The following is a 17,701-nucleotide window of genomic DNA, read 5'->3' on the forward strand; positions in this document are numbered from 1 at the left end:
TATTGGAGAGTCAAATTAATGAACCTCTCTGCACAGCCCACCTGTCCCATTGTTCCTATGTCAGCAAGTGGCACCCCCATTTATCTGGTTCCCCAGCTAGAGACCTAAACCTCATCCCTAACAGCTGCTTTTTCTTTACCCTTTATTCCAGAACTTCACCACTCCCCACTCAGCTTGCCTCCCAAACATCTCTCCAACCACCCACAGACTTCTCTCACCCCCATCTCCACCATGCTAGTTCAAGCCACCACCATCTGCTCCCATTTGGACTCTTGACATGGCTCCCTCTTTGGTTTCTCTGGCCATTTGTTCTCAAAATGAGAGTCTGCTAAGATCATCTTCCACACAAGTCTTCCTTTTGCTCTTAGATAGAGACTGGGATCCCTTTAACTGCTTATAAAGCTCTTCAAATTCTGGCTGCCAGCACCTCTTCAGCCTAGGGCTCTGTTGGCCTTCCATGCCTCCTTCAACTCTATGGACATGACCTGTGCCCTCCCCTCCACAGTGACTTTCACAAGTGGCTGCACTCATCATATCCCCCTACCCTCACCTTCATCTGCTGACAATATTGCTCCCTGACCTCTTTCTTCAATCTCAGAGCACACCATTCCTGGCCTCTCAGGTTAGATCACAGCCTACAATGCTGCTTTTTATGTTTATTTTTGTTCTGACTTGATCAGTCCTCCCACCAGAGCCCAAGCTCCATGTGGAGCAGATTGTGTCTACTGTGGTCCCACAGCACTGAGCATAGATTCCAGACCACAGAGGACCCTTGATGATTTTTTTTTGAATAAACAGTCACCACCACAAAGTGGTAGAGTATTCAAACAGCTTTCATATGTATTGCCTCAGGTCATCCTCATAACAGTCTCATTTTTACAGATGGGCAGATAAAATGGAGAGGTTCTATGAATGCCCAGGTCACACAGTGCTGATAAGGAGCAGAGTTGAGTCAGGTTTTCTGGTCCTCAGTTCTGTGCTTTCTCTACAGTGTGTATTTTTTTCACTTTATTGTACCAAGTATTATTCCAAATAGAAATACTGAGGAGGCTGCAGAATGTAGTGATGAACAGGGGACTTTAACATTAGAGCAATCTTGCTTCAGACTCCAACCTACTCTGATTTGTCTTGCAAAAACAAGACAACTTTAGGCAAAGTAATTCCTTTCCCTAAGCAATGACAGTGCCCACCCACAGGACTGTGGAGAGCATTAAAGAAGGCAAGGTATAGTGAGGTACCTGTCACATGTAACCTAGGTACCTGTTAGCTAATAATGATGATAAAGAAAATGTGTTTGAGTCCCTCTTAGTTCTAATACCTAGAAGTAATTCAATGGAGGGTTATTTTCTACACTGTAACTATGCTATACACTATAGGCACTGTGACTTCTGATGACATAGTACCAAACCCCTTTGCATCATTGTAGTTAGGAATTTTAGCCATTCTTCTTCTTTTTTCCCCACAGTTGCAAACTTTCTCCTTACTCTATCTAATTTACTTTATATGCTCCAGTTTTTTTTTCCTAGCACAGAACTTCCTCTCTCTTCCTCAATTCCAGCTCTACCCATATTTGGGCAGAAGCCTAGAAATCCTCCCCTTTAGGACCCTAGCTATATATTACCAGCAGCAAGAAAGGATTCTAGCCAGCCACAGATTCTAATTTGGATTTTTCCTATCTCTTTTTCCCTTGGCTATGCACAATCCTCCTAAAATCAATGTAAATTTTCCTAGAAGGGAGCTGCAAAAACAGTCACAGCTAATACCCAGCATGGGATTGGCTCTGTAGCAGCCTAAGCTGACCGCTGTTTATTCTTTGCTGATACAGGCAGAGCACCTTCCCTGAGCCCACCTCAGATGCATTCTTTCTACTAGTAGAACTTAAACTACAAATAGAAGTTAACAAGATGCCAACACAGGCTATGCTAGATATAACCCACAGAGAAAGGAGTGTGGGTGGGGGAATCCGCCTTCCTCTTGAGCACTCCCCGCTTTAAACTCTGTTTTTAAAGGTAAGCAAGTGTTAACATATCACTTCAAATAACAGTACAAACTCACTGGAGTTTGTGACCCGAGACTATTCTCGTGTCAAATGAGAGTCACAGCAGCCCAGCATCAGGGCCGGTGCTGGCCACTCTCATACCAGCATTACTGTGTCCCTCTAAGGTTCTCTACCTCTCCGCCTTGTGTCAGGGGTACTAGGTGAACTCTCATCCCGACGTCCGCCACGCTGGTTCAAGCCACCACCATCTGCTCCCATTTGGACTTGACATGGCACCCCCTTTGGTTTTTCTGGCCATTTGTTCTCAAAATGTGAGTCTGCCAAGATCACCTTCCACACAAGTCTTCCTTTTGCTCTTAGATAAGGACTGGGATTCCTTTGACTGCTTAGCCTTAGATTGGCTAGCCCTGTGTTTCTTCTTGCTGTTGAGAAGGCAGTGCAGACAGAGGGGGAAGAGCACAGGTTGGGAGTCAGATACGTGCACACCCTGGCTCTGCTGTGCAGCCACAGCTACTTAGCTTCCCTGAGCTCCAGTTTTCCATCTGTGAAAAGAGTGTCTCATGTACAGAGTTGTTGTAGCCCAGGGACCCATCTGGAGGTTGGAAAATATCATCAGGTCAAAAAACACGGACAGGTATTTTCACTGGGTATAAAATTCTAGGTTGATGGTCCTATTATCTTCCTCTTATCAATTTTGTCTAATTTCATCAAGGTCAGACAACATACTCTGTATGCTTCCAATCATCTTAAACTTGTTGGTTATGACCCAGAATATGGCCTACCTTGGTGAATGCTCCATATGCACTTAAAAGGAATGTGTATTCTACTATTTTGGGGTGGACTGTTTTATGAACATCAAAAGATCCTGTTGGCTGATGGTGTTATTCAGTTATTCTATGTTCCAGTTAATTTTCTGTCTGTTTATAATTTACTGTTTCTGTTTATTACTGAGAGAGGGATGTTGAAATCTCCAAGCATAATTCTGAATTGTTCTTTTTTTCCTTTCAGTTCTCTCAGTTTTTGCTTGATGTACTTTAAAGGTCTATTGTTAGATGCAAACACATTTAGGGTTATTAGGTCTTCCTGGTGAGTTGATCCTTTTTCATTGTTATATCTCTTTTATCCCTGGTAATTTTCTCTGCTCTGAAGGCTACTTGGATATCAGTATATCTACTCTGGGTTAATTCTGCTAGGTAGTTCCATGTTATATCCTTTACTTTAAACTTTTACATATTAACATATGTGTAAATACATACACATATGTGTAAAATATATGTATAAAGATATAAATAGAAATGTATAAATACATATATATAATAAAAAAATATATATATAGCAGTTTCCTATTGACAGCATATAACTGGGTCTTGTTTTCTTAATCCATGTTTCCACACATGCTCTGATAATCTTGATCTTTTATTTGGTATGTTTTGACTAAAGATAGGCAAACATTTTCTGTAAAAAAGGCCAGATAAAAAATATTTTGGACTTTGTGGCCTACATAGTCTGTTGCACTATACAAATATGCTGTTGCTGTAACAAAGCAGCCATAGATGGTACATAAAGGAATGAGTGTGGCTATGTTCCAATAAAACTTTATTTATGAAAATAGATTTGGCCCATGGGCCATTGTTTGCTGAAATCATTATATTTAATGTAATTATTGATATGGTTTTTATCTATCTATCTATCTATCTATCTATCTATCTATCTATCTATCTATCTATCTAATGATAGAGCTACCATTTTATTGTTTGTTTGTTCCCTCCAATTTGTTCTTCTGTTTCTGCCTTCCTGCCTTGTTTTAGGTTATTTAGTATTCCATTTGAATTTGTCTATTATATATTTACATCTGTTTGCATAATATTTTAGTTGTTGGTTTGGAAACTGCAGTATACAAATTTAACTTTTCACAGTCTGATTAAAATCAGTATTTTACTAACAAGTGGAATGAAGATACCTTATTGCCATATGGATTCCTTCATGCTCTCTCCTCTGAGTAATCATTTTATGGATCACATCTATATACACTGAAACCCTTATTAGCAATGTTATAATTTTGGCTTCCAGTTTTTACTGTATTTTAAGGAGCTCAATTGGAAAATAATAGTTCATTATATACCCAGCTATTTACTATTTCTGTTGCTCTTTATTCCTTTTGTTCCAAGTTTCCTTCTGGTATCATTTCCCATCTGTCTGAAGAACTTCCTTTAACACTTCTTTTAGACTAGGCCTGCAGATAAAGAATCTATTAGTCTTCCTTCATCTGAGGAGGTCTTTATTTCCTTTATTTCTAAAGGGTATTTTCACCAGATAGAGAATTTTAGGTGACGGTTCTTTCTTCTAGCACTTTGAAAACGTTCCAGTGTTTTCAGGCCTCCATGGTTAATGAAGAGAAATCTGCAGTCATCTGAATTGTTCCCTTATAGTTAATGTGTAATTTTTATGACTTCTTTCAATATTTTTGTCTTTGTTTTTAGTTTTCAGAGTTTTCTGATGGCATGTCTAGACATGGATTTCTTTGGGCTTATCTGAGGTTCACTGAGCTTCTTGAATCTGTAGGTTTATGTCTTTCACCAACTTTGGGGATTTTGGGGCTATTATTTCTTCAACTTTTTTTTTCTGTATACACTTTCTCCCTTTTTCCTGGAACTCCTATGACAGAAATACCTTTTTATGTCATCTCTCAGGTCCCTTTCTTTCTGCTATTCAGATTGGACAATTTCTATTGATTTATCTTCAATTTCACTGACTTTTTCCTCTGCCATCTTTATCCAGTGAGTTTCTTATTTTGGTTATTGTATTTTCAGTTGTAAATTTCCATTTGATTCATTATATCTTCTACCCTTTGATAAGACTTTCTATCTTTCCACTCATTTTAAGAGTGTTTGGCCTTACTTCTTGGGGCATTTAAAAAACATCTGCATCTAATGTCTTTGTCAAATCCAACATCTGTGTCATACTGCTTTACTGTCTGTTGGCTAGCTTTTCCCATACAAGCTGAGATTTTCCTGCTTCTTGGTATGTTGAGTAATTTTAGATTGTGTCCTGGGCATTTTGAATATTACATTACATAACTCTAGGTCTTGCTTAAAACCTATGGAGACACAATGGCAGGCAACTAATTAAGTAGAGTTAAGGCTATTAGTTCCATCCAGTTTTCTGTGGTTGTGCTTCTATTGTCAGATTAGTTTTCAAAACTTATGAAATCTGCTCCACATGTGCCACTTGGGTGGTGGCCTATCCTGTGATCAGTTCTGAGTCTGTGCTGTTAGGCCTAGATTCATACATGTGTCGCTCAGGGGCAAGACCAGGGGCTCATAAACAGTGTTAAGGTGTCACTTTCCTGAGTTTCTCCCTATTTCTGATCTCTGCAGGCCTTTCCAGTCCCCTGGAGGCTCCCCTTTTTAATTCTCCAGCCAGAAAGCTGGAACTCTAGTTACTCCACTCTGTTGCACACTTCTCACAGATGCTATCTATGGCTAAATGTCAGAAGAACTGAAAGATAATGAAAGCAAAGGGAGTTTGCACCACCTCCTTGGGACACCCCAAGGGCTTCTCCAAACAGAGAGGAAAGTTCCCATCCCTCAGAGTTGGCTCTGGCAGGCTCCTGCCACCACCACAGCTGTGCCATGAGCACAGTGCCACTTGTAAGTTGGAGGTATGATAAAATGGAGAAAAGAAACAAGATTTACTTAGTTCTCTCTGAGTGCTAGGATTGCCACCTTTCACTTTTATAGCCAGAAATAGAGAGCTTCCCATGGAGCTCCTCTGTCCATGTCCAGATATCCACTGCATGTGGGTCAGGGATACTAGAGAGAAAAACTTATAAGTTCACAACCAGTTCTGTGATACTTCAAATCCTGGTCTTCTTTCCAATCTGTCTGCTACATATTACTTTTCTGAGATCTCAAACAGCTACTGCATCTATTCTGCCCAGATTGTATAGCTGCCTTCAGTGGGAGAGGGAGGGTTGAGTGGGCCTCCCCCATCTCACCTGAAACAGGATGCAACTGGGATCTTTTGGGTTACCTGCATAGTTTACCTACTGGGTCTTCACATAAGAAATGGTCATTCTGAGGATTGTCAACATTATACATAAAGATCTGAAGAAGAAAAACATCTGGTGCTATAAAGAAGAAAAAAATCTCAGAATAGCTCAGGTCTGAAAAATTGCTGAGGCCTTTACTTTTTGGGGTGAATACAGCATCTTGTGGCTCTCACTTAATAGCAACGTGAATGTGTTTCATGGGCATGGCAGATGGTCTTCCATGGATGGGTGCTTGTCCCCAGGAGTGAGGCAAACTACTGACCTTCTGGCCAACCCTGCAGTTAATCTCAACTTAGCTACAGTTGTTAGTTAGAATTTGGTAATTGAGGGCAATAAAGAAACAAACAGCGTACTAGTGTTCCACCTTTCATAGAACCAAATTGTCGAGTGGAACAGCCACTGAACATTGTTCTCCACTGATGGCCAGAAGTATGATATCTTGGCATGAGGTCAGGATGCTATCCTGCCCTGAGATTTTGTTCTGTTGGCACTGCCAGCCTGATACAGGGACAAGGAAAGTCAAAGCAGGAATGTTCTCACCACTGCATGAGAAAAGGTCATGTGTTAATACCCCAGTGGTATTTTGGAGAACTGTCATTTTCCATGCAGCCCTGGTCAGAAGCACAGGCTACCATAAATGTCCTGTTACAATGCTCATAGGCAAAACCCCCCTCTGCATCATTCTGACCATGGCAAATCAAATTCACGTCTTTGCCAATAAAATACAATGGTGAGAATAGTGGCAGGACCCCTGGAGTTGGAGGCAGGAGATGTGCATCAGGTTGATTCCACTGCTTACCCACCATCAGACCTCAGGCCAGGAGCAACTTCTCTTCCTGCCTTGTTATCAGGAAAATGGGAATTCTAAGAGCTTTTTCTGCCCACTTTTTTCCAGCAATGCTAAGAGGATCAAATCAGGTCCTTTGCAACATTAGGTGGGATATTTGCCTAGGATTTTCTTGAAAGAAGATCCTGCATAATTTTCATTTTATGATTATGAGACTGAGCAGGTGCTTGTTAAATACTTGATGAATGAAAACAAAATATTATGTGATCAAAGCAACCTGAGTTATCTATAAAATGGGCATCAAAATGCCTATATCAAAAAAGGTCAATGTGAGGACTAAATGAGATAATATACATTAAAAAAACATAAAGGGCAGAGCAGTGCTCAGGACACATAGTTGTTTCAGTTATTTTTCCCCTAAATCCTGGAGGCTTTCTAGATTTTTGAGATGAAAGCAATGGTGTTCTAAGGACTGCAACCTGAATGTGAAAGCCACTGAAACAAAAACGGTCAGTCTAAAATATCAGCTGCCTTCATGCTGTTTGTCTTTCGGAGAACTGACTCCTTGGTTATTATGTCGGGTCCTCTTCATCTTTGATAATCATCCTTGTTGTGAAGGCTGCTTTGTCTGAAGGTAGCATAGCTATTCTTTCTTTTGATTAGTGGTATCTTTAACCATCCCACTACTTTTAATTTGAGTCTTTATACGTAAATTGGATTTCCTCTTCTATTAAACCTGAGTCTTTATATTAATAGTTGGGTTTTTAAAAAATCATTTCTGATTATCTGTCTTTAAATTGGTGTGTTAAACCACTCATATTTACTGTGACTACTGTTACAGTTGGATTCATATCTACCACATTGATAACTTTTCTATTCATTGTATTTGTCCTTTCTTCCTTTCTGTCCCTCTTCTCCTGCGTCCTTTATGCTTGTAAAATAAATACAGGATTCTGGCTCTTCATTTCTCTCAAATGGAAACAAAAATTGAGAAAATGCTACTGAAGGAAAATTTGAGAAATGAGATCACCTCTTGTTTATTTTGCCTGCACAGCATTTGGGAAAAGGTTTTGCTTTCAAGAGAACACTGTCATGTAACAGAGTGTCAATACTTTTGAATTTTAAATGTTTCTCCTTCTATTCCTGGTAGAGCAGAAGTGATGAGCTTTGACTCTCTCCAGGGACTAAATTTCAGTTATAGATCGTTTGACTCTTAGGTTTGTGCAATATATAATTGCTTTTATGAATTATCTCACAGGCAAACTGTTTGCAGTATACAACATAAATCTTATTCTTGCTGTCTCAGTAATGTGATTGTCAGGAATAAAATGAAAAATGAAAGTCATTGTGTTTTTAATTTCAAACCTAGTTTCAATTAAGTTTGTAGAATACGCAGGTCTCTAGTTCACACTTTCGTGAACAAAGGGGAGGACGGTGGTGCCTGCTTGTGGAAAATTCCCTGAAATTTAAGGTAATATTTGGCATTCCCTCTTCTCTCTGGGCACAGGCACAAATTTCCATTTCCAGACAATGCCCTGTAGATGTCACCATTGCCACTTCTCACAGGGTAAAGTGCCAGCCACCCAGTGGGCTGAAGGGAGACCAAACTTTGCTGAACCATTTGATTGCCAAGGAACCAGGAAAATCTGGTTGTCCTTTCCATATTTACAGATACTCTCTGAAAATGTCAAACTCTAGGGTATTTCCTCATTCGGTATCACTTGCATCCACTGTCTGGTACCTGGTATTATAATCACTCTCGTCTTTCAGAAACGCCTGCCTCATTGGGCTTCTGTGAGGGGGATTCTCCTGTTTCAACAACTTTTCTCACCATCTGCTTTCTCTTTCTCTCCACCTCTGGCCCGCCAGGGGCACTGTCTTGTGCCTTCTCCATTTCTCTCTATACACTCTCACCAATCTCATCCTTTTTCATGTCACTTCTGTGTACATGACTCCCCAAGTTTACTTTTCTAGAGCTTCCTTTTTGTCTCCTGATATCTACACCCATGGTTAACTAACGGAGATCCCAACATGCTAAAGCAGGGAGAACCTTGGAAGTCAACAAAGGTGGGCGATACCAGATGCTGCACAATGTCATGTGGTGCCCAGGGAACCTCTGAGAAGGAGCGGCTCCTCCAGCAGGGCCCCCGGGGGGCCATCAGAGAGGACAGATGCTTGTGACCTCCCCTCAGGAACAAATAAGGTTTCAGTGGGCAGAGTGGGGAAGCAGTGCTGCTGACGGCACGCCCCTCAGCACAAGCAGAACGGTGGGCACCCACAAACTGTGCTCATTTGAGAGAAGCAGAAATTCAGAGCCACATGGGTAACTATAAAAAAAATAGAAGCTCCTCCCACCTGAAATTCCTGATTCAATGGGAGAGACATAGTGTACTCCCAGAATGTGGGATGATACGCTAGACAATTCTTATGAATTTCAAAGGGAGAGGTAATATTTGAGTTAAAAGTATATTTGGGGGGAAAGAATGCCATGCCTAAAGTCCACTGGACCTGGATCTGGAGAGTTCACTAATGCACAAAGTGTGCAGTTTCAGAGAAGATATTAAAAAAGTGAACCATGAGCCCTTGAAATATTTCTGAGTTAGAAACACACACAGTCTTAAGTTCTTAACACTTAACGTTCCACTGTTTTATGATTTTCTGCTTGGGGTTTGTTGAGGCTGGGCTGGGAGGGTTTGTCACTTCTCACCAGGAGCATCTTGCACCTGTTCAAGTTCCAAGGAGGTCCCTCCGTGTCTGGCTCACAACCTGGGTCCTTGGGTCCTAAATCTGACCTCTCCTTTCTACCAAGACCCCTGATCCTCCTTCTGCGATTGCTCACCTCTTGCCTGGATTATTAGTACTATGAAGCCTCCTAATTGTTTTCTCTGCCTGGAGTTTTATTTCTACCACCCACCCCATACCTGCTACCATATTAATTTTCCTAAAATGCAGCTTCAAACACTGTAATATTCTATCCCAAACTCCCAATGGTTCCTGACTGCCTCGAATAGAGTTCCCTCTCTTTACGTTGCTATTCAAGTCCCCAAGCCCTTCCGCCTTGTTCCTGGTTATTGTCAGCCCTACATGCCAAGCTTTAGGCAAAAGAGACTCTTCAGCCTCCCCAGAGCTGCCCTGCCCCTTCCGAGGGCGGCGCTGCCAGCAGTGCTGCACCCCTACTTTGCTCACTGAAACCTTATTTGTTTCTGAGAGGAAGCATCTATCCTCTCTGATGGCCTCCCGGGGGCCCTGCTAGAGGAGCCACTCCTTCTTGGAGGTTCCCTGGGCACCACATGACGTTCCTCAAGCACCCCTCTGCACACCAGTGATCGGAACATGTGTCTCTCCTCTGCAATTGGACGCCAGGGTTTGAGACGTCATTTTTAAATCTTCCATGTAACAAACGAGTATTGAATTAAAAAGAACGCTATGGGGAGACTACGATGTGCCTTTGGAATAAGAGCTAACTCAGGGTGTATGTGATTGAGGAGGCCCCCAGCAGGACTCAGTGCGGCAGTGAGGTGCCGTACACCGATGGACCCATGCTCCCCTCATAGCCCAGATGGAAAGGCACAGTGCAGTCCCCCCAGGTCGCCTGCACCCTTCAGAAAAACGATGCCACGAGGGGCAAGTAGAGGGCTAAGCCTCAGAGGCAGCTACTCTGCAGCGCGTTCCCTCTCTGCACACTGGCTGTGTCCCTGACAAGCCGCAGGAGATAATGATACCCTTAGAAATTCACTCATGTCCGAAGTGTTCCACAGAAGTCTGTTACTTAAAACATGCTTTTCCCAAAGGGAAAAAAATCTAACTTATATTTTTTCTTAACTGTGATCATCACGTAGCAGATGCCCTTCAAATGGGCTGCACCATTCAGCACACAACCCCATCACCAGATGGAGAGCCAGTGTGTGCTGGTATCAGATCACGGCACGGCCCTGCAGAAGGAGGGGCCAGAATGACACAGAGGCCCCAGAGCATCAGAGTCCCTTCGCTCTAGATCCTGAACTGGCACCTTTAGTTGCCCAATTTTACAGAAAAACTGAGGTGTAGGAGAGTTAGCAAAGTCACCTCTCACACACAAGAAAGAGGTTTTGTTGCTGAGGCAGCCTGTCTCCTCCGGCAGCGATCGTTTTTTGAGTTACCATCCCTTCAACCTGTTTTTACTTGGAGGAGGGAGTTTACAACATTTAATTGAATGAAAAATAAATTTCCAGTGACATTTAAGTAGAGACTTTGGTATCTGGGAGAGGCCGTGGGTCTAGATAGGCTGAGTGGTGTGGCCTCGTGACGCAGCATTCCCGCTACACGTCGCTGCCTCCCTGGCCTGTAGGAGAGCTACTAAATCCTGTAATTTAAGAATATTTTAAAGGCATTTGCCTTTTTACTACAGACCACTTTTAACCAACTGCCAACCCGGGTCTGGGGAAAGCCTGCAAGACTCCTTCCCAAAGGAGCAGATGAAACCCATCTTTCTGTACTCAAAACTCCCATCTGTTTTCAAAAGGGAGATCACTTAATTTTAAAGGTGAAGCCATTTATATCAAAGAGTAAGGGAGATGAATGAATGGGTGCAATTAGTTTCTACCTTAGTCTAGTATCTATTTTTATCTTATCACCTTATTATGAAACTTGTATTATCACCAGTGAACCTGGTTCTTATCCAGTCCTGGTATTAGGAAACTTCAATAAAAATTGAAAAGATATTGCAATGTCAAGCTTTATTTTTTACCTGCCATGATGTTTCCCATTTTTTTTATTACTTCAAAGAGCTGCTTGGGATAGCTGCGGGATTTCCATCCCTTGACATTGGGAATATTTTGATACTTGAGGTTTATGCTAAGAATTTCCTTAAGCTAAAGTCCTAAAAGTCAAAACAAACATTCCTGGTTCTATGGGAGAGGCTATGGCTACATTTACTTTTGTGACTTGTAACCTTCTTTCAGAACAACAATCATTCCAGCAGTCAGTTTACTACTTCACTAAGTTTCCCACCAGTTTACTTGCTGAAGAACTGTCAGAAATGCCAACCTAAGTGCTCACATTTTCTCTAAGCACTTGGTTAGTAAAGGTAAAATTAAGGGAAGAGAAGATAATCACAGAGCATGTTTATAAGGGGTAGAGGCACAAACCCTGTATCTAAATGGTCCTTTTTTAGGATTTAGGGAGCAACAAGGACTTTATTGTTTTTACTTTTGATCAGGTGTAATTACTGCTCTGAGAAGGCCCCTCAGTGGGAATGTCTCTGAAATGTGAAGTTCTTTGGCTGTTGAACATCATGGCTTCTCTACTGCTTCCGGAGCTCTAGGGCAGACGTGCATTGTGATGAACCCCGGAGTTTAAAATCTGAATGTATTAAGTGGCTAATGCAAGCAAGCATTTATTTCACAAGAGCATTCGTCCTCTGCCTCCTCTCTCTCCCTTTAACACACACCTGCTCTGACCAAGGAGCTGAGCCGAGAGCTCAGGAGTGGGAAGATACATCTGAGCCACCCTCACTGTGAGTAGCTTGCGATCTAGTATCGGGGAGTCACGGCACTTTTAGAAACAGTTCTCGAGTCCCCAGATCTCTATTTGTAAGTCATTAAATAACCTACCAAGAGGTTAAAGACAGGGAGGGGGACACCACTTAGCAGACAACAGGCTTTGGGAGTCCCCTTCCCACACATGCTCTTCCTTCTTCTTTACTTGTTCAAACTCCTGCCGATCCCCCCAACCTGACTCTTCCAAGTCTCCTTCTCAGACCAGCCCCTCTGATTGATGCACAGGAATCAGGCTTTCCTTTGAGCCATACCACTTCCTTTGGAGACAGGCTAAAGATTACCTTTCATCATTTTATGTTAGCATCCAGCACCAGTGTTAGCTTTCAGGTTATTGTTTCATTGTTTTATATTATTCTTTAGATTATTCATCTTTTCCAAATATGTTTTTTCCCTCTTAATTACATCCAAAGCACCTTGAAGGCTGGGGAAGAAGAGGGAAATGTAGCATCATACTATTGTGGAAAAACATGGGTGTTGGGTGCGGATGGACCTGCATGTGTATCATGGCTCCGTCCCTTTCCAGTTATGCCATCTTTGGGGGGCTATGCTACCTCTCTGAGCCTCAGTTTCCTCATTGTCATGTGAGAATAGTATCTACACCAGGTAGGCTGCTGTGAAGGTTAAAATAATTTATGTAAAGTGCCAGGAGATGGTCAATAAACAGGAGCGGTGCTGCTATCAAGAAGGTCAGCTTTTACTGTTCGGAGCCTCCATAGAACCTTTCGTGCGGTAGAGGCAGGGCTGACAAAACCCTTCTACTAACATAAGTGAACTGGAGTTCAGAAGTTGAAGTTGAAATATGTACACTATATTTAAAAAATATGTACCCCCAACTAACAACAAAAACATAGGCAGAATGAATATAGAAAAATGTCACCAATAAATAAATACAGATAATGGGTATTTGGGTGTTATTCTTTCTACTCCTCTGTTTCTGAAAAATATTTTTTTGTGATAAAAGGTCAAATAGTAAAACCAACAAATATATGTGTATGTATGTGTGTATATATACATATACACACACACACACACACACACTTTGGGGAGAAGGAGGCTGATGCATTATTAGCTTTTATTAAGCTTAGAAAATACACAAAAGCTTGATATTCATTTTTATGCCTTTTATGTTTAAACTATTTAGTAATTAAAAAAGCGATTAAAAACCATCATCTATCACATTCATAAGTTAATAACAATGACACAAATACATATGAAAAATATTGAATAAACATAAAAGAATCTTATTTAAAAAATAAAATGAAACAAATACATCTTCAGGTGTGCCCTGTATAAAATTTGATGCCACAGGGCAAAGCACACCACTTAATACAGGAGCATCGTCTGGGTGTTTTCCTGGATTAGCCACCAGGGGCTGCTAAAGAGCAGCGTTCCCAGGAACCCGGCAGCGAAAGATAAAAATCATTCAACTTGCCCCTGAGAAGTGGGAATCCAAGAGTCAGGCTCATTATTCAGGGGGTCTGGGAGCACGGATTTCAGCAGATCTGTTTGGCCTGTGGTGCGGACCACGCGTTGCCCCAGGGACAGAGCTGTCTGGAACCAGCTCAAGTGTGAAGCTGGTGTTGGCACCTTAGAAACCCCGGACGCTGGGCTCAGGCTGTGTCACAGCTGACAACTTCAACAGCTGCTCTGCCAGGAGCTATAAAGCATGGGGCAGAAATGGACGATTCTTATCTAGGCTTCTAATTCCTTTTTTCTAGTGACTTCCCATACCCTGAGACTTCCTTCCAATACATGCTTAAATGGCATCAGTACATTCTGGAAAATTTATATAGCAGCAACTGAACAGCTAGACTAGAAAATTATTTCTATTCTAAAAGTACACCCCAGGCCAAACCTTTTATGTACACAGACAATTAGATAAGAGTGGTTTATACTGTATTTTAACTTTATGTATCTCTATTTGTCATTCATCCCATTTAAAAATAAAATATTTTAGGGTAAGGCATGTCAGATTTCCTTGTAGTTGAAAAGAATGTTTTGTTGTATATTTGTTTGAAGTACCTTTGCTCAATGAATTCTCTATATTCTCCCAATAACCTTGTGAAGAGTTACTAATCTTATTTGAAATAGAAGAAACTGCGACTTAAAGATGACTCGTCAGAGGAGACTCAGTTGGTGGAAGGCTAAGCAAAGGCAAGAATATTATTCCTTTTGGGGATGAGGGTGAATCTCAAAGAGGGGCAGTAATTCGTGCTCAGGATTTCATAGCTAGATAGAGAGGGGTTGACTCCTGCTGGCACTGTGCCCTCTCTCTTCTACCCAATGCTATACAGATGAACATGCTACAGTGTAGAAGAGATACATGTGTAGAGTTTCAGCAGGCTGTTCTAAGCAGCGGAACGAAAAGATACTGTCTTCTCAGGCTCGCTATTGAACTGTCCTTCACAGCCAGCATGCTCAACTATGCCCATTTCTCACACATAATAATAATGGAAGGGCTTCCCCCAACAGTGACCCTGAACCTCTCAGGATCTCTAGACCTGGCGACAGAGGGCTCTGTCCCTGGAGGTTTCCAGGTTGCTTTGCCTCCGTCTTCTCAGGTGTTCCAGCCTAGGCCACACCTCCTGGTCTGATTTGGTATCACTGCCAAACTCCCAGATCAATCACCTGAAACCACAGGGAACATAGGACAGCCTGCGTGAAAGTCACTTATGTTCAATGATACGTTTTTATTTTTTAAGCATGTCCATCTTTTCTTCTGGGCTTTATCTGGAGAGAGAATTGAGATCAAAAAGACAGAGAAGAGAAAACACTGTGTGGGAGGTGACATGCCATGGTCGCTTGGGAGGCCTGTCTGGAGCTGCTGGTTGTGATTTACTGAGAAGAAAATGAAATTCACGTCCCCCATCCATCTTGCTGAAATGTCATAGTAAGTGCAGCTCGCTAGCAGTAGGGAGGTCTGGCGGAGATGCCGACAAATCACCTGCTAGATCTGTTTGGTTTCTGATTTAAGAGCCATGTGTGGGCTGCAGAGAAATAAAAGTCTTGGTTCATGAACTAACAAGGAATTTTCCTGGGGTAAGACATGTCTGACGATGGGAACCAACCGTTAATTACGGCTCAGAAATGCTTTTCTCTGCTGTGAGGCCATCCAGGAAGCCCAAACGTTCCAAGTTCCAATGTGAGGGCCCAGTGCACATTACCAATTTGTTGTGTCAATGTCTGCTAATATATCTATCCACATGACACCTTTATCAAAGATTTGTATGACTCTGTTTATGATACATGGAAAAAGTAATTGCAGAGTGGGCAGACTAACAATGTAGATGTTATCGCTGAATTTCAGCCAACAACCCTGGCCTCCTATTACACTCGACAGTCAGTAGAAAACATACATTCAGCTGAGAACAAAAAGCATGTGACTCTTTCTCTAAGAAAAAAATGCTCAGTGTTTGCCAATGGTAAGTCTTACCTCTTTGGCACCTCAAAAATGTGTTTGTGATTTTAATTCTTATAGAGATCCGTATGCAGCCACCACTTGAGTTGGTCAAGGTTGACACCAACAGTACTGGCCAAAAAGGAAGATACAAAATTCAAACTGGTCATTTATTGCTGGTGTTAACATTTTAGTCAGGGAAGAGGCTGAATCTCTCGGTAAAACTGAAATCTTTTCATCACCTTTTTCATTACAACACCACATTGGTAATTGGCTCTATCTGCTAAAAGATTTAAGCAAAAAAGAAAACGACCATAATAAAACGGCGGCTCAGGCTTCTATACTGGGGACAAGGGGTGCAGGAAATTGTAAAAGGCCAAAGAGTCCTCCACACTTCAAAGTTCAGGTGATAAATAAAACCAGTGACGTGGTGCTACTTACCACCCTTCTGAATTTTCTGATAAGAGGCTCAGGGTCTGGAGGGCCACCCAGGAGCCTCTGAACACGTACTGCTGAAAATAAACCAGCCCTCTCTCTGCATTTTCAGAAAAACTGAGTGACCAGGGAAGACACACCCATCCCCATCCCACGCTGCTCCAAGAACATCCTGAGCGTGGCCCTGCGGAGATGCCCCAGGCCTGGCACATTCCACTTCCCAGCACCAGCCTAAGTACAACAGTGCTGTGGCCCCGTCTGCCTTTGATTTGCAATGCACAGGAATTTCAGAATCCCGATGTCTTGTCTCTAGAAGTGTGGAACAATCACACGCTCCATTCCCCTCAAGGATCTCACCTTCAAAATGTTCTTCATACCTTTTTCTTTCTTTTGTACATGATTTTCCCTTTTGGAATCAAGATTACTAAATCATTCTCCCCAGACTAATTTCTTTCACACGTAAGTATAAACTGGGCTCCCTCAAACATACAACGATGCTGCCAGAGATTTTGTGTGATTTTCGGAGAGTCACGCTCCATCTCTAACCCAGCCCCAGACTAAAACACACACACACACACACACACACACACACACACACACACACAATTAAGTCAATTGCCATTCTCCAAACAGAAAGCCCTTTGACATTCACCCTGCGTGGCCTCACCTGTCCAGAGAAATGCTGAGTGGACACCGCAAGGGCCTGGAAGCCGCGGACGGCCCTGCTCAGCTCCGTCTGGACCAGGCCCAGCTGCCGGGCCTGCTGCTCACACTTCTCCTTCAGCCGCTGAACCAGCTGCCTCTCGGCTTCGCGGGCCTGCAGGTCTGGCTTGGGGGAAAACCCATTTCGGGGGGCTGCAGCCCTCTGCTTGGGGTGTCCTAGGAAGAGAAAAGTTGCTTGAGAATGAACACTCAGCCCAGAAGTGACGACTGCTCCTGATTTCATCAAGGGCAAGTGGCTGAGGAGAGATTACCCATGGTTTGTCGTTTTAGGTATTAAACATAAAAAACAGGCAGAGACTTCAAATATTTGCTCTGTTAATATCCTACTTAGTTTTGTGTTTGGAAAAAGAGTAATAACGTTGCCAAATTCCTCCTAACTTCCTACAATTCTAAGCAGTTGGTTTGTTTTTGCTTTTTTTTTTTTAAGGAGATTACTCTTTGAAATGTCTAATGGGAAATCAATCCATCAATCCAGGTCGAAGGCAATTATAACTTAGCAGCCTCTTAATTGGGCTTCGCGGAGTCGTGCCTACACACCCCTCCCTCCACTAGGGACGCTCTGATGTCAGGTCTAGTCACACATCCGATGACCTCTGCTCCGGGGGTTTCTGGCTTCACATTCCCCGCATCAATGTCCTCCAAATATTCCCATGTGACCACTCAGACTACCTCCAGGCTCAGGGTCCAGGCACCAAAGCCTTTCACTTTCCAACGGGAAGCCCTGCTTCTTCTCATCGTTCACTGCAGAGCAACCAGAATAATCCTCTGATTC

At 42.4% G+C, this 17,701-nt stretch overlaps 1 protein-coding gene across 8 annotated transcripts in view; it reads right to left on the minus strand.

The window, feature by feature from the left end:
* The window catches only part of MTUS2 (microtubule associated scaffold protein 2), a 507,260-nt gene that overhangs the window by 102,790 nt on the left and 386,769 nt on the right, over positions 1-17,701 (minus strand). For all 8 annotated transcript variants that reach the window (XM_057489951.1, XM_057489952.1, XM_057489957.1 and 5 more), the window contains one exon: positions 16,874-17,085. In XM_057489951.1, the coding sequence (XP_057345934.1) occupies positions 16,874-17,085 (212 nt within the window). The remainder of the gene's footprint in view (positions 1-16,873; positions 17,086-17,701) is intronic.

This window comes from Manis pentadactyla, chromosome 2 (genome assembly GCF_030020395.1).
Source record: "Manis pentadactyla isolate mManPen7 chromosome 2, mManPen7.hap1, whole genome shotgun sequence".
Classification (NCBI taxonomy): Eukaryota; Metazoa; Chordata; class Mammalia; order Pholidota; family Manidae; genus Manis; species Manis pentadactyla.